This window comes from Equus przewalskii, chromosome 12 (genome assembly GCF_037783145.1).
Source record: "Equus przewalskii isolate Varuska chromosome 12, EquPr2, whole genome shotgun sequence".
NCBI lineage: Eukaryota > Metazoa > Chordata > Mammalia > Perissodactyla > Equidae > Equus > Equus przewalskii.
The window spans coordinates 33,636,569-33,655,869 of record NC_091842.1 but is presented as its reverse complement, the minus strand read 5'-3'; the positions used below and the strand labels follow the sequence as shown (position 1 = coordinate 33,655,869).

General features: G+C 55.5%; 2 protein-coding genes across 14 annotated transcripts in view; one reads left to right on the top strand and one right to left on the bottom strand.

The window, feature by feature from the left end:
• Positions 1–321: 321 nt before the first annotated feature.
• Positions 322–14,512, bottom strand: DEXI (Dexi homolog). Its single transcript, XM_008506888.2, has 2 exons — positions 13,590–14,512; positions 322–978 (listed from the first exon to the last, which is right to left on the bottom strand). The coding sequence occupies exon 1, from the start codon at positions 14,024–14,026 to the stop codon at positions 13,739–13,741; it is 288 nt and encodes a 95-aa protein (XP_008505110.2). The 5' UTR covers positions 14,027–14,512; the 3' UTR covers positions 322–978; positions 13,590–13,738.
• Positions 14,513–16,453: 1,941 nt separating this feature from the next.
• The window catches only part of CLEC16A (C-type lectin domain containing 16A), a 200,191-nt gene continuing 197,343 nt past the window's right edge, over positions 16,454–19,301 (top strand). For 9 of the 13 annotated variants that reach the window (XM_070566755.1, XM_070566763.1, XM_070566754.1 and 6 more), the window contains exon 1: positions 16,465–16,799. In XM_070566755.1, the coding sequence (XP_070422856.1) occupies positions 16,720–16,799 (80 nt within the window). In that variant the 5' untranslated portion in view covers positions 16,465–16,719. Of the gene's footprint in view, positions 16,800–19,301 lie in introns of all 13 variants that reach the window. The other 4 variants (XM_070566762.1, XM_070566760.1, XM_070566753.1 and 1 more) reach the window with 3 other exon arrangements.

The following is a 19,301-nucleotide window of genomic DNA, read 5'->3' as shown; positions in this document are numbered from 1 at the left end:
CCCTCCCCATCCCTCATCTTACCGTGTGCCCAGCGCTGGGCGTACCACACCGCTGACTGCTCTGGGACGCGGGCCAGATTTCCTGCATGGCCACGGGCCTTCCCCCCACACCCCAGAGGCCCCCTGGCTGACAGGCTTGGGGAAGGTGGGGGTGGGGGCGGCCTGGGACCCCCCGCCAGCCCAGCTGAGGAAACTCTTCAAACCCTGCGGGATCTCCACCTGCGGAGGCCCCGGCTCTTCTGCCCTTTGTCAACCACAGGTTCTGCGCAAGGACTCCTTTCCCGAATCTCAGAGAAAAAGAAAAATGCCGCCCGCAGTGGGTGGAGTTGCATACATTTTTTAATTGAAATAAGTCAGGCTCCTAAGTATTGCTTTTACAGGTCTGTCGAAGTCAAGTATTCATACCACTCACATTTTCAAAAATATTTCCGGCCAGAGGAGCAACGTGGCCCTCTCCCGGTGCGAAGTCACTTCTGGCCACGTGGTGAAGAACCAGCCACTCGAAAGGAGTGAGTCGAAACCCTGCCCTCGGCTGACACGTTCCTGGGCTTCTTTTCCTCTGAGTCACTCCCTGCCACAGTCACTGCGTCTAGGACCAGCCTCAGGCCAGACCCAACCAGGCCGGGGCCCCAGTGGCTTCAGACGGGGCTGGGAGTCGCTTGCGTGTGTGTGTCCCGAGTGTGAAGCGTCCTCTGGGAAGGTGACGTGGGGGAAGCGGTGCGGCCGGGGGCGAAGAGCGGGGAGGCAGACTGGCTGGGCTCCTGTAAACATCCATCGTGATGGCGAAAGGCCAGCAGCCAAGGCGAGGCTGGCGGCACGAGCTGTGGGCGGGCGGGGTCTCCAGCCGCCCCAGCCGTCCCCCTTGGGTAGGGGCAGACGCCTTCCCAGCCCGGCACTCAGTCTCAGTGTCTCCGTCCCACCGTTCTGGGTCTGGACAGGAACCTCTCTGTTGGCACGGAGCTTGTGAGGGGAGCAGGCCTAACAAGAAGGAAAAAGGGTGTTACTGCTTGGAAGCTCTGCCCTGCCATCCACTCGGTGGGGGATCTGCACCCACCCCGCAGACTTTGGGAGGCTGCGGGCAGGGAAGTCTTCCTCCATCCCCCACATTTGGGAACCATCAGAAGCCCCAGACTCAGGCTGGGGCTATTTCCCTATAATTTTTGTTAATAACTCTTTTTAGTGAATTTTCATGATTTCTACAGACCCTGGGCTAGAGAACAGGTGCAATCTCCCGTGGGAGAGAAGGGATGCTGGCACCTGAGGAAGGAGGGCAGCCCACTCCATGGTCACCCAGGGTCTGCCGGCTGACGTGGGCTCTGGGCAGCTGAGCCAGCTCCGGGCATCAGGCCGGGCTTGGCAGCACCTCCCACCGTGCCGAGAAAACACTTAGCAGCCTACAGGAAGGCTGCGGCCACAGCCGAGCCACTCAGCAGCCCCACGTGGCTCGTCCCCCGGGACCTGGCATCGTCCCAGTGCCTGGCTCCTCAGCTGGTGCCACTTCCTGTCCCTTCACTGTGTCCAGCTGGGTGCTGGCGTCTCTGCAGCATCTCATGGTCCCAGGCCCACCCTCCTGCCCTGGTTCTGAGCTTCATCTTTGCCAGCGCAGACCCCTCCTTCCGCAAACGTCATCGAGCATCAAATAAAACTTCCATGTTAAACACACAACATTGTTCACCAGGGTGCTCTTGACATGGGGGGCAGCACAATTCTCCAATGTGGGGGCTCTCCTGGGCACTGCAGGACGTTTGGCAACATCCTTGGCTCCTGACCACTAAACGCCAGTAGCGCTGTGACAACTAAAAATGCCCCCTCACCCCATTTCCAAGGGCCACCCGAGGGGGCAGAACTTCCACCGAGAGCCGTGAATCTCGGCAAGGTTCAGAGAAGCCAAGTGACCTGCCTAAAGCGGCACAGGGGTGACAGGCAGAGCTGACACTGGACTCGTGACAATGATGGAAAAGATCACAAGCAGGGCAGCCACCACCTCCTGGGCTTCACTACGTGCCACGAGCCCCACGCCGGCCTGCGGTGCCTCACCCCACCCCCTCCCTCACTTTCTGGGGCACGCTGACCCAGCAGCTTCCACCGTAGGGACCTGGCCCTTTGCCAAGAGGCCTTTCTCTGCCGCCAGTGCCTGCCGGGCCGCCGGGCCGCAGGTGAGGCAGGGCTAGCGTGTTCCCAGAGCCGCCTTCCCACCAGTGATGGCCAGGGAGGCGGGGACCAGTACCCCAGCTCCCGCACCTGCAGCTGGGACGACTCTGTGGCATATTTCCCATCGACAGTGGCTCCCGGAGCTCCTGAGCAGGACTGAGCCCAGAGCCGCAGTGGTGACCTGCTCAGTGACACGGCCCCTCGCTGACTCACGGCCCCACTCCCCACCCGTCGCTCCTGGGATCGCCTCCCAAATAAATGACTTGCACTTCAATCGCCGTCCTGGGGTCTGCTCCCAGGGGAGCATGCCGGAGACGGAGCCTTACACAGCTCCTTTCATTCAACCCTCCTAACACAGGAGTTACATACTATTAGGATTCCATTTTACAGACGAAGGTTCAGAGAGAGTAAGTAACCTGTCGAAGCATGCTCAGCCCTCCTGGGCTTTGTCCCACTGGAGATTTTAAACACTACATCATTTCATACCTCCTGTGTGCTAGGTCCCACGCTAGGTGCCAGGGACCCCGTGACGAGTACAGCCCTTGCCTGTGATATGTAGTCTAGTGAGCAATTTCAGCCCAAGCTGGCACACCTGACAATAGGAGGCAGCACAGGGCACGACTGGAGCCCAGAGTCTGGAGAAGGCTGTGCGTGAAGGGCATGCCGGGTAGAGGGAGGGCAGGTGATGGGGTCGTGGCAGGTCTGGACCCCCCTGCAGTTTGGTGAGGGTGAGAGGGCCAGAGGTAGAAGGTAGGCTGTGGGGGAGTCATGCCTGGAGAGGTGAGCAGGGACGCCATCAGCCAAATTGCTTGTGTCCTCTGCCAGATTGGCCTCCTAGAGGCCAGCTGGGAACACCGCCTTCCAGCGCTTAGAGACCTTCCCCGGCCCCCAATGACAACACGGGCAAGGGCAAGTCCTGGCGTCCTCGGGGCCCCACCCCGCCTCCCCCTGGATGCGGTGGTGGAGAGGGGAGGCCGGGGGCGCAGCCAGGGCATGGGAGAGCTCGGCCCTCAACAAAGGCGCTCACGGTTCCCCTCCCACTCGGCCAGGAGTCCACCTTCTGCTGACCTCCCTCCTCCAGGGAAGCTCCAGGTGCCCTGGGGGGTCAGTGGTGGTCCTGAGAGCCCTGGGGTCCGGGAACCTGGGGCGGAATTATGTATCAGTTCACCCTGATGGCGCTCACCGCAGGTCTCCACGGCAGGGGGTCGCACTTGAGCCCACTGCAGACTGGTGTGGACGAGGCGTTCAAGAACCCGAGTCATCCAGGGAACAGCGACTCGCTCCTCTGCCAATCCTCGTGAAGGCAAACAGCGTTGAGACGACAAACAGCGTCGAGAGCCAGCAAGAGCGCTTCCCCACAGGTGCCTCCCTCCCGTCTGAAGGGGCTGGGGCCGGCTCCAGCTGGAATTCACTAACGCTCTGCCACGTGTTCACTGTGTTTATCCGTAGGGTCACCTTCTAGTGGGGGCAAGTGATGCCAGTTTTCCAATGCTGATAGTAAATAAAGTTCCTCTCTTTTCAGAACACTAATTCCACTTTACAAAGAGAGCTGGTTTCAAGAAAACGTACGTAAATAATAGTTCAGGCAATAGGCAGGTTAGAGAAAAAGTTGTTGACGGCGTCATATGAGGTTTGGGAGACCGACTGGAGTCGGTCCCACTCACTCCCCAGAGAATGAAGGGGCCCAGAGAGGGTGGCGACGAGCCCTAAGTCACACAGCAAGTTGAGAACAGAGAGGTATCTTTGGTGGGAGGATGTCCTAGGACCTCTCATCTGTGCCACCCACTGTGGCTATTAAAGATCAATCCTCTTCTTCCTTTGACTTGAAGCCTGGCCTCACAGCAAAGCCCAAAGGAGAATCTTGACAACAGCTGATGTCTATCAAGTACTCTATGCTCCCCTTGTACTAACTGCTTTAACTCATGTCTTGGCTCATTTATCCCTCAAAACATCCTTAGCAGGTAGGGCCAAGTAGGACCATCATCACTGAATTTCAGATGGGGCTCAGAGAAGTTAAGTAAATTGTACCAGGTCACACAGCTCGTAAAAGGCAGAGGCAGAATTTGAACCTCCAGTCTGACCTCAAAGTCTTAATTCTCTGAGCATCTTAGGTCCATCTCTCTCCCCCAAGGCATCAATAGCCCCCGGTGGAGAGCATCCTGGAGCCGCAGCTTACAGGATCCAAGGCAGTGGGCTCTCCAACCTTCTCACGTCATTAGAGCAGGACAGACAGTTCACTGGTCAGTGGCTTCTTTTTCTTTCTTTCTGAAACTGTAACCTTCACGCCAGGCCGCTCCCCGAGCTGGTGTGGCCAGCTGACTCGTTTCTGTCCTTAGAGTGACTGCTGGCACTTGATCCATTTTAAGAAGCTATGTCTCAGCAGAAACCTCTGTGGAGAAGCTGCCTAGTTTGAGATTTGGCTTGAGAAAATGGCCATTGTGTCCTAGGGGTGCTGGTGGGGCGACGCTCTGGGCACGCTGAAAGGCAATTCTCTTTTGCAGTCCAGCCGTCCAGCTGTCGTACTCCTCTGGGGCAGCCAGGACAAGGTCTGGAATTGGCCTGTCTTGGGTAATTCTGCCTCTGCCCCTTCCTAGCTGTGTGACCTCAGGCAAGTCACCTCATCTCTCTGGGCCTGTTTCCTCATCTGAAATGAAGACCATGCTGATCTCATCGGGCTGTTTGTTGTGAGGATTACTGGGAATGCCTGCAACTCCCAGCGTACACGAGGCCTCCATACCTGGTGCTCCTCTCCTCCCTGTCCTCCCCTGTACCCAGCTAGAGTGCACCCCGGCAGAGAGCTCCTCAGTGCTGGGGGCCTTCTGACAGGAGCGGTCCTCTTCCTCTCTTCCTCTGAAGACCCCACCTGCTGGAAACCCACTGCTGGGTCCTCTTCCTCTGGGTACCAACCAACCATCCAAAGTGGCTAAGACAGGCGTCACCCAGATCCGACGTGCCCCGTGGCTCCACTGTCGTCTCAGCAACAGGCTGTGTGGCAGGAGGCCCTGCCGTGTCTAGGTGACGAGCCTGTGGCGGGAAGGGGACAGGAAAGGAGAAGCCGCCCGTTGCCCGGGTCCCTGTCCCTGATGGAGCCAGCGTCCTGTCCAGCTTCTCAGACCTGGACTCTGGTTTGCACGTGGGCCGTCCATGCTCCTCAGCTGCGGGCTCCGTGGAGACCCGTGGCCCAGAATATGTCTCCAGTCGGTCATGCCCAAGAGCCTGCGAGGCCTTCCGAAGGGCAGCATTTGCCCAACCCCCTCATGAGTCTTGCCATCCAAGAACCACCTGGACCACTATTTATTCATTTAAATAGTAGCAGTATTTCAAATCAACACATCATTCTTTTTTAAACTCCAAAATTTTAAAAGGAACCTTTATGTCACTGAATAAAAACCAGGATTATTTGCTATAAACAGAAGTCAATGCTAAAAATAAATACGATGAAAATGAAACCATTAATTCTAGCCAGACACCCTGGCCTGCAAAAGCCAGCCTGGGCCTGGTTTCTCGGGTCACAAGGGAAAAGTACAAGTGCTCAAGAGGTGGCAGGGCACTGCCAGCCCGGTCACGCCGCTTTGGTGTATTCACGGTCTCCCAGGGACGCCGATGGCAGAGGACCTCGCTCGGGAAGCACTGGGAGTGTAGCTAGGAGGCCCAGCTTGGCCACCTCCCAGCTGGGTACTCGAGGTGAGTCATGAACCCCCCAAGCCTGATCCCCTCCCTCCATAATGGAGCTAATGAGCCCTGCCCTGCCTGTTCACGGGGTGACACGCAAGGAAGCTATGGAGACGTGGGGGAGGCAGCTATGTTATTTATCTTTTTATTAAGGTCACACTGGTTTACAACACTGGGTAAATTTCAGGTGCACATCACATTTCAGCTTCTGTACAGACTGCATGGTGTTCACCAGCAATAGTCTAGTTTCCATCCGTCACCACACACGTGCCCCTTTACCCCTTTCGTCCTTTCCCCCACCCCCTTCCCCTCTGGTCACCACCAAGCTGTTCTCCTCTATGTGTTTGTTTATATTCCACACATGAGTGAGATCACATGATATTTGTCTTTCTCCATCTGACTTATTTTGCTTGGCATAAGACCCTCAAGGTCCATCCATGTTGTCACAAACGGCACGATTTCATCTTTTTGTTTACAGCTGAGTAGTATTCCATTGTCCACGTACACCACATCTTCTTCATCCATTCATCTGTGAGTGGACGCTCAGGTTGCTTCCACATCTTGGCTCTTGTGAATAATGCTGCAATGAACACAGGGGTGCATCATCTTTTCCAATTAGTGTTTTCATGTTCTTTGGATAAATATCCAGTAGTGGGATAGCTGGGTCGTATGGTAGTTCTATTTTTAATGTTTGAGGCATCTCCACACTGTTTTCCATAGTGGCTGCCCCAGTTCGCACTCCCACCAGCCGTGTACAAGGGTTCCCTTTTCTCCACATCCTCTCCAACACTTGTTATTTCTTGTCTTTTCAATAACAGCCTTTCTGACCGGTGTGAGGTGATATCAGATTGTGGTTTTGATTTCCATTTCCCTAGTAATTAGCGATGCTAGACATCTTTTCATGTAGAGAAGTGGTTATTTTTAACCACCCAGCCAAGTCTCCTGCCCGGAAGGAATCCCAGGGGTGGAGCCTTCCCCTTCCAGAGGTGACTGGAACTGGAACCGGCTCCTAGCCACCCCCGGACCTGGGGCAGGGATGCCAGCTGCGACGGCACCCGTCACCACCGCTCACACGGACGCACTGTCCTGGGTAGCTGGAAGGGTGGAGGATAGGGGCAGGCTCCCGGGCGGCGCCCCTCTGGGTCTGATACACCGTCAACACTGACAGATCCTTTACTGAGAACCGACTATGCGTCCTTTGCCGTCTCATCTAATCTGCACGAGCCCTTCAGCAGGTACCACTGTCACCCCCATTTTACAGAGAAGGAGACTGAGGCTCTAGGAGGTCAAGTCACTTGCCCAAGGTGTCGGTGGAGCTGGGATTAAACCCAAACCTGTCTGACTGCAAAGCCTCTAAGCAACAATTTTGGGGGCACGTGGAGATGGCCTTAAATAACCCTGAGTCGCACAGAGCGAGCAAGCAACTCGCTTTTCGGTTCTCGGTCAATCCTCACGATCACTTTGGGGAGAAAGTTCCACCTCGGTGCTGCTGTATCTCTGTCACCTGACAGCTGCTGTCTCCCTTTGCAACAAAGAGCAGGCCAGAGGCCCCGCGCCCTTACCTGGCTTTAGCATTTGGCCAGAAGTTAACGACAGTGGCACTTAACTCATTATCCACGCTAAGCGATGCTGGTTTTCTTTTTCAGTGACATAAACATTCTTTTAAAAACAAATTCACATAAAAAAGTAGATTTTTTAAAGATGAAGTGCTAAAACCAGTATACTTCGTTGTAAACTATGTTATAAAGGGAGAAAGAGCAAGTTCACAGTGGAGAGACCTGCAGACACCACCTTCGCCAAGAGATCAGAATCAGCATCACCAGCAACGGGGCAGGCAGACGCCACCTGTCCCGCGACACCATGCGCTCGGCAGGACGCGCACTCAGCTCTCTGCCGTATTCCTGCAAAAACACACACCTGAATCTAACCTCCAGCGTAAACACCAGACAAACCCAAACGGAGAGGCTTTCTACAAGATAACAGGCTTGCACTCTCCACAAGCGTCGCTGTCGTGAAGGATAAAGACAGGCTGAGGAACTGTTCCAGACGGAGGGAGGCACAAGAGACACGGCTATGGGTGCAAAGGGGGAGTGGGCCTGGATCCTGAACCTCAACGGCCCTCCTTTTCATTGTGGAAGGACGCTACTGGGACAAACGAGGAAATCTGAATAAAGTCACAGCTCAGATAGGTCATAAGATTCTATCAATGTCAACTTTGCGGAAAAGCATCACAACGCCTGCACTCCATTTTCCAATGGCTCAGGAACATGACTGTACATGTCTCTGTATGTGTATATATGCATGTGCACAGACACCGAGTGGGCGTGTGCTGCATACGTGAGCAAACGTGGCACGTGAAGGGTGCCGCTGGCAAATGTGCATGAGGCTATGTGGGAATTCTTTGTAATCTTCTCGCAACTTTTGCATAACTGTGAAATTATTTCAAAATAAAGCTTTTTACAAAAACTCAGAAAAAAGGAGTGAGAGTGCCCACGAGGCAGGCCAGGCAGAGCCATGAATGGTCTTCCCAGGATGGGGGCTGGGAGCCCCTCGCTGGAGCACCGACCCCCTGCCCTCCCCCCACTTCCCCCCCCACCCCCCCGACTCTGCAGCACCAGGTTGGGACGCTCAGCTGTCTTACTCGGCTCTGTTCCCCTGGCCCCTCACTCCCCTTTCTGAGCCTCAGCTTCTCTATTTGTGAGATGGGGATAATGACGTTTGTCCCTTTTATTGTGATCTTGGTTTCTCAAAAGCAGATGATGGGGGCCAGCCCGGTGGTGGAGTGGTTAAGTTCGCCTGCTCCACTTCAGCAGCCAGGGTTCGTCGGGTCAGATCCTGGATGCAGACCTAGGCACCGCTCAAGCCATGCTGTCATGGTGTCCCGCATCCAAATTGGGGAAGATTAGCACAGATGTTAGCTCAGCAACAATCTTCCTAAAGCAAAAGGAGGAAGATTGGCAACAAATGTTACCTCAAGGTCAATCTTCCTCACCAAAAAAAAAAGAAAGAAAGAAAAGAAAGCAGACTATGTTTTCAGAAGTCCTGGGGGGAAAGACAGCAGACAAACCAGGAATACAAACGGTCAAGTTGATAGGAGCCCTTAATTTCTTAGTCAATAAAACAGACATAAGGGCTGTGAGGGTGTCCCTTGGATGAAACATCCAGTTTGCATAACTCAGGGACAAGGGAGTGGGACCCTTGGCATCTCACTGTCTGGAGATACATATTGAGGTCTTCTCCTGTCCAAAGGGGCAGCCAGCACCAATGCACCCTGTGGGCAGCACCCTCCGGTAAGCCTCATGTCAGGACAGAGCTGGAGAGTCAACCACGCCTGGGGGTGCACACCACCATCATCTGTCTCTCACCTGGACAACAGTCACAGCTTCCTACCTGGTTTCCCCCACCTGCCTGAACCCTGCCTGGAGCTCCACCGGCTGCCTGTGTGAGATCTCACATGACCTGAATCTATGGTGCCCATGTCCCTGAGGAAGGTTTGGGGTTGGTGGTTTTGTTTTTTTTTTGCTGAGGAAGATTTGCCCTGAGCTAACATCTACTGCCAATCTTCCTCTTTTTTATATGAGCTCCCACCACAGCATGGCGACTGACAGATGCGTGGCGTAGGTCCATGCCTGGGAACTGAATCTGGCCCACCAAAGTGGAGTGTGCTGAACTTAACCACTAGGCCCCTGGGGCTGGCCCAGGTTTGGGTTTATCAGCAGGGCAGCGATACGCCCAGCCTGGCTGTTCTGCTGATGGCACAGGTGACTAACTGGCACGGAGGGACCAGGGCAGGCAGATCACGAAGGATGGCTGTGCACCCAGTTGGGAGACTGAAGCTAGGAAATTCAGTAAGATGCAGACCGATGGGTCTGGTTACCCTTAGCTCCAGATCTGAGCTCCACCAGGCTGCAGGGACTCCAGCAGCAACCTTCTCCAGTCTCTCCATTTCCAGCACAGAGCAGCTCCCCTCTCACGGCCCTCCCTCTGAGCTGAGAGACGGCTGGCAGGCACAGCTGCTTTCATCAGCAACCGGGACAAATCAGCCAGCTGAGCCGCCTCCACATGGGCACTGCTGGGACGGCAACTCTCCCGGCTCCCGGGCCAGCCGCTGCGCCCCTTCCTCCTGGGAGGGAGCGAGGGAGATCCGGACTCCCCACTCCCTGCTCCTGGGCGAAGATGAACGCTCCAGGAAAACCGCAGAGCGCAGCTCCCGGGCTCCAGATCTGGTGGCCCTTGGAGACCACGGGGCAGTGGGAAAGGTCTCATGAGGGTCCTGGGCCAGGAAGGTAGAGTGGAAAGTCTGTCCCAGTAGCCCAGACCTGCACCGACCCAGCACTCAGGCCTCTTTAGCTCATCGAGGGGGATAAATTCACGCGCCAGCCTATGTGCAGGTTTACACACCTGCAAGGGCTGAGTGTACACACTTCCCATTACATCTGACAACAGTAATACGGCCTTATTATGCACAGGAAAGTCTATCAGCTTTACAATCATCTCGTTTAATCCTTACAATGAGGTGGATTTTCATCATCCCTGCCTCAGAGAACTCTGACACACAGGGAGGTATGTGGCATGCCCAGGGTCACAGCTAGGACTGGGGTTTGAACCCAGGCCATCTGAATCGCAGGTCCTTGCTCCTAATCATGACCCTAATCCTCATGCTTGACAAATGTGGGAGGAACTGAATTCTGTGTGTACACACAAAAGAAAGAAAGGAAAAGGAAGGAGAGGGCGCTAAAGTGCGTGCACCTTTTCGTCTTGACTCCACCCTGGTCCCCAGTGCCTGGCATGTCCACCCCCTTAGTCGGTGTTTGCTGGATTGGCTCGTATGGAACATGAGATTGTGTCTGTGTGAGAATGAGCAAGAAAGAGCAAGATGTGACTACCGTGTTCCTCTGTTTATGGAAAGGGGCCCGGAAAGGAGGTACAGCCACATCACCTTTAATCTTTCCCAAAGGCTTTCCTTCTGTGAGCCATGCCTTCTCCACTAGAGTCTGGGTTTCTCCCGTCCTTGGGGCCAGGGCCACCCTGGCTTGGATTCGGGACTGGGGAAGAAGGAATGCCGTGCCTGGCTTCTAGCATTTCTCCAGGAGTTTTCCCCACAACCCCAGCTCCCCAGCTCCCAGGGTCAGCCCATCCCTCTGAAAGCTTTGCAACGGTGTCCCTGAGACGCACTTGCCGGTGTTTCTGCTCAAACGTTTGCTGCAACGTATGTTGAAGCATTTGGGCTTCGGTTTTCGGTTCAGAGTATGCCAATGTTTTCATTTGGAAGAGGAAGTGTTTCTGTTAATGTGCTGAAGAGATAAAATAAGACACTCTTCACCAAGTTACACTGTCTGAAAGTCAAGCGCTTGGCCTGGGGGCAGGGATGCATCCTGGGATCCCTTAAACAGGGCCTGGCAGCAGAGCAGGCAGGGCTGATGTTTGTTGAATGACTGAATGAGCAAAAAAAGCAAAGGGCCTAGAACTAGGCGTGGTATATGATCAATACTCAGTATCGGTTTTGAATGGATCCCAGAGGTTCTACCTTCAAAAGGTGTTCTCGGTCTGCTCGTGTTCCTCATCTTCACTAACCTTGGCTCATCCAAGCCCCCGTCACCTCTGGCCTGAGCAACTGAACAGCTCCTCACGGCCTCCCTGCTCCACATTCGCCCCTCCAGCCCATTCTGCCCACAACCGCCAAAGTCAATTTGCAAAAAGTGCAGTGGGATTGAGTCACTCCCTGCCTGGAACCTTCTGCGGGCTTCCCATGGCTCACGGCTGTGGCCTCCAGGTCCTGCATGGCCGGGCCCCCCAACCCCACTGACATGTCCTCGGGCCTCTTTCCAGCCACGCTGGCCTCCTTTGAGGGGCTGGAAGAAGCATCTCTCCCACTCCAGGGCCTTGGCATGAGAGGTTCCCCCTGCCCAGACTGCTTTTCTCCAGATCTTCATGTCTGGCCTTCTACTAATTCAGGGCTCAGCTCCAATGTGTGGTCTCCTCAGAGAGGCCTTCTCTGACCCCCCCCAACTGAAGCAGCCAGCCCATCTGTGTTCTCCTGTTTCACTCACTCGACAGACATTTATGAAGCATCCACGAGATGCCACGTGCTGTTCTGGGTGCGGAGGAAACAGCAGTGAACACACCAGAGGACGTCCACGTCCTTCTCCCATGTCCTTCTCCCGTGCTTTCGTAGCTCTTAAAAAAATCTGATTATCTTATTTGGGAACCTGCTTGTTTTTCTCACCAAGTGCCAGGAGGGCTGGGGCCGGGTCTGTCTTATTCACTGTGTTCACACACCAGGCACAGCAGGTACTCAGTGAACATTTGCTCAGTAAAAGAATGGATCAATTGATGGATGGATGGATGGATGGATGGACAGATGGATGGATGGAGAGAAGGCAGACAGGCAAACTGGGTAGGTACGCAGAGCAGCTGACACACTCCACCGGGCACTAGGCTCTTGCTGAGGTCTAGCTGAGCTCAAATGATGCTTTCTTCAAAGAAATCTCACTATCAACCCCCCAGGGGCACCCCAGGGCCCAGCACGACTGCCAGTGGATGCTGCCCCACCCTGCCCCACACTCTGACTATGGTCATCCTGGCTGACATGGGCAACAGAGGAGAGCGGTTAACTCAGCCCGCTTGGGGTGAGGAGCATCAGTGTCTGTTTCCAAAAGGAGCCCTTGCCCACCTCCTCAGTATCCCCCCTCCGTTGCCATTGCCACTCCAGCACCGTCCAGCTGAGGGGCTCCAGCCAAGGAGTTCCTGCACGCCCCGTGAACCCTCAGCAGACCCCACAGCCTGCCTGTCTCTCTCTCTCATCTAGTTCAGCTGCCTTTCTTCCTGGCTGTATGCCTTTGGCCTTTCTCCTTCCTAGACCTTTATTTCCTTCCCACTAACACACAAGGTGAGGCCAGACACGCAGCGTCCTGGTCGCAGCCCCGAGGCCCGACTTTAACACCTCAGTGCAAGGATCTTGTATTCCCTTCTACCAGCCCAAGAATCCCAAGGCCTTGCAAACACTGCAGGCGAGGCCAGTCCCAGCTCCAACCCCCAGCTCGCCGGGTCTGCGAAGGCAGCCTGCAAACCGGCAGCCCCTGCAGAATTGAGCTGCAGAACTGCCGAGCTGGGGCAGCCTGCAAACCGGCAGCCCCTGCAGATTTGAGCTGCAGAACTGCCGAGCTGAGGCAACCTGAAACCTGACTCTCAGACAGCGGCAAATCCAAGGCCCAAAGGAAGTACAGGGTTCTTTGCCGAAGGAGGTTTGTCCTCTCACAGCCTCGGCCGAGAACCCTTGTCCCCAGGCCCCACCCAGTCCCCTAAGGGGCCACAGCACAAGGTGATCAGTGCCTGCCTCCCTACCTCTTCTGAGACTCCAAGTCTTCATCCTTCCGGGACTAGAGAGAATCCCCAAAAAGCCAAGGTCACCATCAAGCCAGGCTGAGGACAGGGGGAGGAACTGACAGCTCTGCCTCAAATGGATTTTGGACACAAAGGCTCTTTCCAGAAGCTGTGGCAGTAGGTACCACGGCTACCCCCAACACCACTTAGGCCCTGCCTCCCTTCCCCTCTTCAACAGCCGTCACCTTCCCCGGGGGAAGCTTTCCAGCCCTAACCAAGGGACTAAGAGAGGTCTGGCCATTTCTAGTATTGAAATACACCTGGAGAAGGCGGACGGAGGAATCAGAAGCCTGGGGGAGGGGTGTGCGTCCGGCCTGGGGAGGCCTCCCTCTTCCTAGCCGGCGCCCCAACCCGCCCTCATCCCGCGCAGAGAGGGCACTCACAGGCCTGGGAGACTGGAGAGGGCCTCGTCCTGGGGGTTCCATCCCTGGCCAGACGGTGCCTCCAACCAGCAGCGGAGGCATGATCTGGGTGTCCGTTCCGGATGGAGGGTTGCGGGTCGTGGCGGGGGATGGGGGGCCGGCAGCCAAGCCTACTCCAAGTAACCATCGAAGACGTCGAGCTCCGAGTCGGCATCGTAGAGGCCCGAGCCGGGGTCAGACAGCACGCCGAGGTCCACGAGCGCCTGGTCCATGTCCTCAGGCAGGAAGACGAGGCCCACGTTGAGGACGATGTACTCCATGAGGAAGGCGTAGTATAGGATCAGCACGTTGACGAAGAACAGGCCCACGAAGAACATAGAGGGCAGCAGCGGCGGCGGCACGTAGGGGACCAGGGGGCCCAGCGCGTCCAGGTGGGCCGCGACCCGGGCGCCGGGCATGCAGGAGCCGGCGAGGGCGGCGGCGGCCCGGCGATCCCAGCGAGCTCAGCCGCTGCGGCGCCCGGACGGCCGGCGAGGGGGCAGCTCAGCCATCCAGGGGCGCCCCTGGCTCGACCGAGGCTGCGCCGGGCCCCGGCGGTGGCCCCCGGGGATGGGCGGCGGCCCCTGCGGACGCGTCCCGCCCCCGAAACGCGCCTGGCGGGGTCACCGCTCCCCAAGATGCGCCCGCACGGCCCTCTCGATCCGTCCGGCGGCCAGGCGGGTCCCCTGACGCCGCTGGCGGCTGCCCAGCTCCTCCGATGCGCCCCGCTCGCGCTCACGGGCCCTTCCGGCGCCGGAGGGGACCCCACGGCGGCTCAGCATCCAGGGCCAGTGCCGGCCGCGGTCCGCCCAGCCCGGCCCGGCCGTTCCTCGAGACCCCTCCGCGCCCCCGCAGGCGCAGCGCCCATGGCTGCGGCCGCCGCGTCGCCCTCCTGGTCGCGCTCCGAGCCCCGCCTCCAGAGCGGCCGCGCGCCCATTGGCCCCCCGCGCCCTGCCCGCGCCCATTGGCCCGCTCAGCGCCCGCGCTCATTGGCCCGAGCCGTCCGGGGGCGGGTACCGCTTCGCTCCGCCCCTCGGGGCGCGGGGCTCGGAGATGCTTCCCGGGTTCCGGACTCCCGCCGGGTCCCAGATCCGGTTCGCTCTGCGCCGACCCAGGCCGTAGGGGGCGGGGAAAGAGACAGAACGCGATTCAAACCTAGACTTACCCTGAGGCCGCAAGAGCTGAAGGAGACCGCAAGCTTCCTCTGCACCTTGCTGGACTTGAGTATGGCGCCACGCCTCTTTGGGACTCAGTTTACCGGTTGAAAAAGGAGGCGGGGTAGGAGAGGGGTGGTGGGCTTCAAGAGTGAAAATCTTGGACTTTGCCGTAGTGCCAGTTTTTCATGGTGGGGATGATCAATCAGTGCCCCCTTCGTCTCCAAATTCTAGCTGATGGGGGTTCTGGATTTATGGAGTTCACGGACACCTGAGTAAAGAGATTCCTAGACAGGTCAGACCTTCGAGCAGTAGGGCTACTTCTTGTTTCTTTTTACTTTGTAAACCACATTTAAAACAACAACAATGCACATGGTTAAACCTTCAACCGAGAAGTGCACAGAAGAATGAGTGTGGCTTCCGCTCACTGATTCCCCTCCTCATGGGCAACCCTGTACAACCTTCAGGAGACCGATTTTGCCCGAAGCGCCTTCCAAAGAGGTTCAACAAACCTTTAAATCTCAGGCCACACTGGGCTGGGTGCTTTGCAAGCATAGCTTAATTGGAGCCAGTTAAAGCAGTGTACTATGTTCCTCCTTTTGACAGAGGAGAAAACCGAGGCCCGGAGAAACGGAGGGACCCTGGCAGCCTGCCTGCGTTTGGAGCCCAGAACCTGCCCTTTTTCCTCTTGACTGTCTCTTGCCCCTTTAGATGAATTACAGAGCAAACCATTAACCCCCGCAACTGCAGAAGGTGAAACAACTGCAGAAGGTGAAACAAACCTTCATTTATTCATTCACTCTGCCAATGTTTCTTGAATACCTATTAGGCGCCAAGCGTTATGCTAGGCATTGGGGAGAACATTGGCCCTTAGCCCAATTCTGTCCTGAGCACAGTAAATGGGACACACTAGGCCTTAGATAACTATGAGGTATAGGAGTGAACGAACGAATGAATGAATGGTGAATAGGGCAGTCTTGCCTCCACAGAGTTTCCCGCTCCTAATCCAGGAGAGAAGTTTAGGTACGTCTTCTTGGCTCATGTAGAGAAGCTGAGTATTTCAATTTTGTTTTTTTTATGTGGTTGTTTTGGAAATGGCATGTTTTGGGTGAAGACCAGAGAAACCCTCTTAAAGTACAGGACGTTCAGTTTTGGTACACTTTTGCTTGAAGCCCTTTCCGTACATATTTTTTAATTGAAATGGAAAAAGAAAAAGGTTGTGAGGACAAACAAGGCTGTTACCGATTCGATGAGCTTTAATTTATTGGCGGATAAAAAGAGGGGTGCCTGGGTTTGAACCCTGATTCTGTCACTTACTAACTGCATGGCCTTGGGCAAGTCAACCCCTCTGTGATTCAGTTTCCTGAAGGTAAAATGGGGATAATAACAGTACCCAACTCATAGGGTTGTTGGGAGAATTAAGTAACTCAATATATAGAATGCGCTTAGGACAGTGGCACATAGTATACGCTATGCAACAGTTACTCTTATTCTTATCATAAAGCTAATAATTGTTAATATTGCTGTTACTTTTATTTACCCATCTTCGCTGCTGCCCTCCTCAGGGCTCCGCCCCTAAGTTTCCCATTCCCGCCCACCCGGACGGTACTGCGGACTCTCCTCCTCTGGTTCCGCCTCCTTTTGGAGCCCGCAGGCCCGCCGTTGCGTGTGGCACGCCGGGCCTTGTAGTTCGTTCGCAGAGTCCTGTCGGCGGGGACCTCGCCAGCGAACTGCATTTCCCAGCGTTCCCCTTGGCGGCGGCCGTAAAGCGCGGCGGTCGAACGGCCGGTTCCGGCTGAATGTCAGTGCGGGGCTGTGGGCTAGGGAGGAAGGTGGTTGGCGGTCCCTCCACCACCTCCGCCGTTGCCTCCTCCGCTGCTTCTGCCGCCGGTGGCGCCGGGCCGCTCGGCCGCTTGGGCATGAGACCGTGAGGCGAGCGACGGGCGGGGGCCGCCGACATGTTTGGCCGCTCGCGGAGCTGGGTGGGCGGGGGCCATGGCAAGTCTTCCCGCAACATCCACTCTTTGGACCACCTCAAGTGAGTGTGTTGGGGGCAGAGGGGGGAGGCCGCGGGGCTGGACGTGGGGATGGGGACGCATAGTCCCGGGCCGGGGGCGCTGGGAGGCGTGAGAGCGGAGGTGGAGGGCGGAGAGCCGCCTGGGAAAAGCTGTGCGGTGGTTAAGAGCGAGGGCTCTGGAGTCAGGGCGCCTGGGTTCGAACCTTGACCCGGTCGCTCCTCGCTGTGTGACCTTGGGCAACTTGCTTAGCTTCTCAGAGTTTTCCTATCCCCATCTGTAAAGTAAGGGGATGAGATTTCAGTTTAAGGACACAGACTTCTTTCTTGCCGGGGGCAGACGGTGGGCATCAGGGTTCCCAGGGTGGTACTTCTTAGGCTGGACAGCTTAGGGGTCAGAGGTCTGGATCCTGGAGTCGGACAGATCTGGGTTGGAATCTAAGTGTGCGAATTTAGGCCTCAGTTTTCTCAGTTGTAAAACAGATATTGTGACTGGCACCTGCTTCCTACTATTGTTTTTGAGGATTGATAAGAGAATGCTCATAGAGCCAGAAGCACACGCAGTGCTTAATAAAGGGCAATAATTAAAGACAGATTGTTTTCTTGGGGAAGTCTAAAGAGGGACTGTCAGAAGTGGAGCTCTGGGGGAGGCCACGGGGCGAATGGGGGGCCTGGGAAGCAAGAGGGCGTGGAGTGGCTTTGCAATCAGACCCACATTCAAATTCTGACTCCACCGCTTAATGATTGTGTGACCTTGGACAAATTATTTCACCTCTCCGAGCCTCTGGTTCCCATGTGCACATGGGGAAGGTGAACATTGTGCAAGGATTCAGTAACGTCATGCATGGAAAGAGATTAATCCACTGTCTGTGACACAGTAGGTGGCCAATAGAGGTAGCTGTGTTAATCACCTAGGCAAGCCTTCCCAGATCCTGATTCCTTTCTGCTAGATCTTTCTCTTGATTTCATTCAAGACATCTCCACTATTTGTAATTATCCTGTTTGTTTTTACTACTTTTCTGTCTGTTACAAAACCGATACTTCCAGGAGGGCAGAGACTGCTTGTTTTGCTCACAGCTGTGTTTCCAGCATCTAGCGCTGTGCCTGGCACACAATAGAAGCCCGATGGGTGCTTAAAGAATGAAAAAGATGAATGGATTGGGGAAAGGCGCAGCGCATGCAGGAGTTTTGGAGGGGAGGTGAGGGAAAATAGAGACCTTTGAGGAGGAAATGACTTCGGGGAGGAAAATATAGTGGCGATGGGGAGGGAGTTGGGTGGGGAAGTAGGCAAACCTTTGGTGGTGAGAAATTGGCTGGTTTCCAGAGGGAAATCCCAAGATTACTAATGGGAAGGAAGAAGGATGGAGCAGGGAGGTGGGGAACAGTGGGAGGAAGACAGGGGCTCTTGGAAAGGATTGGTGGGAGGGAAATTAGATGGGGGCTTCTCATTTGGCTGGGATCAGGGGTGCTGTGTCCTCTCAAGCGTGGAGCAGGCATTTAATAAATGTTTGTGGGTCCCAGAGAGTGGAGGGCAGGAGGGCACATTACATGGTGAGGGATGGTTTGGGGCGGTGGTGGTGAGAGAAGGCATGCGGGGGAGAGAGGCCTAGGACAAGGAGAGGGGTGTGTAGGGAAGCAGGAATCTTAAATGGGAGGGCAGCTGGATGGGAAAGGGAGAGGCGTAAGGAATTCAGGAATTTAGAGAGTGGGTGGATGTGGCTGAGAAGTGGAGGATGGTTATCTAAGGGAGGCTGGGCCTTTGGCCAGCATCCAGGTACCTGCAGGCGCTCACCTAACTCTGTGTGATTCTAGCCCTTTGGAATTCCTTTAATATTTATTGAATGCATTTTCTGTGTCAGGTACTTGCTAAGGACTTCTTGTGTGTTATTTCCTTTAGTCCTCACAAGTCTATGAGTTATAGGAGCTATTATTGCCAATTTATAGAAGTGGAAACTAAGCTTCAGAGAGATTATGTCAGTTGCCCCAAGGTGACAACAGCTGAGAAGCGTCAAAGTCAGGATTTGACTGTAGTGCTTGACTCATTACGCCGTCTTTTGGAATAAGACTTCCCTATTGGCCAGTTCGGGAAGACTTTCAACTTGGCTGAGTCTCACTGCCCACTGGGGCCTCTTCACTGTCCAGCCAGCCAGGGAGTGGTCAAGGGTCTCAGGTTCCTTCGAAGTATCCCGGGATCTGCCCAGGGTCATTGTTTAGGTCGCACGGCCATCCGGTGCTTTTTGGAAACCCGAGCTGCCTGCCCTGGATCAGGCAGATCAGCTTAATCCCTATTATAGCCTGAAGAACCTGGCGATTTGTGTATTGGTTTGCGGCTTAGAAGATCCCAAAGTGACTTGGAAAAGAGTGCCATAAAGAGCTAGTGTCCACCCCAACGCTTGTGATGCCTTTCGCTTGGCTCTGATAGTGAACACTGTGGCCTTGGGTACAGGACCACTCATTCCCTGAGGGAGTGCGCAGGCTGGTGGGGGAGACAGCCACAGAGCCAGTGACTGTGCAGTGTGACAAGTG

Bases quoted from the DNA above. Each gene is read 5' to 3' on its own strand.
- DEXI (XM_008506888.2), bottom strand. From the start codon at position 14,026: ATGCCCGGCGCCCGGGTCGCGGCCCACCTGGACGCGCTGGGCCCCCTG.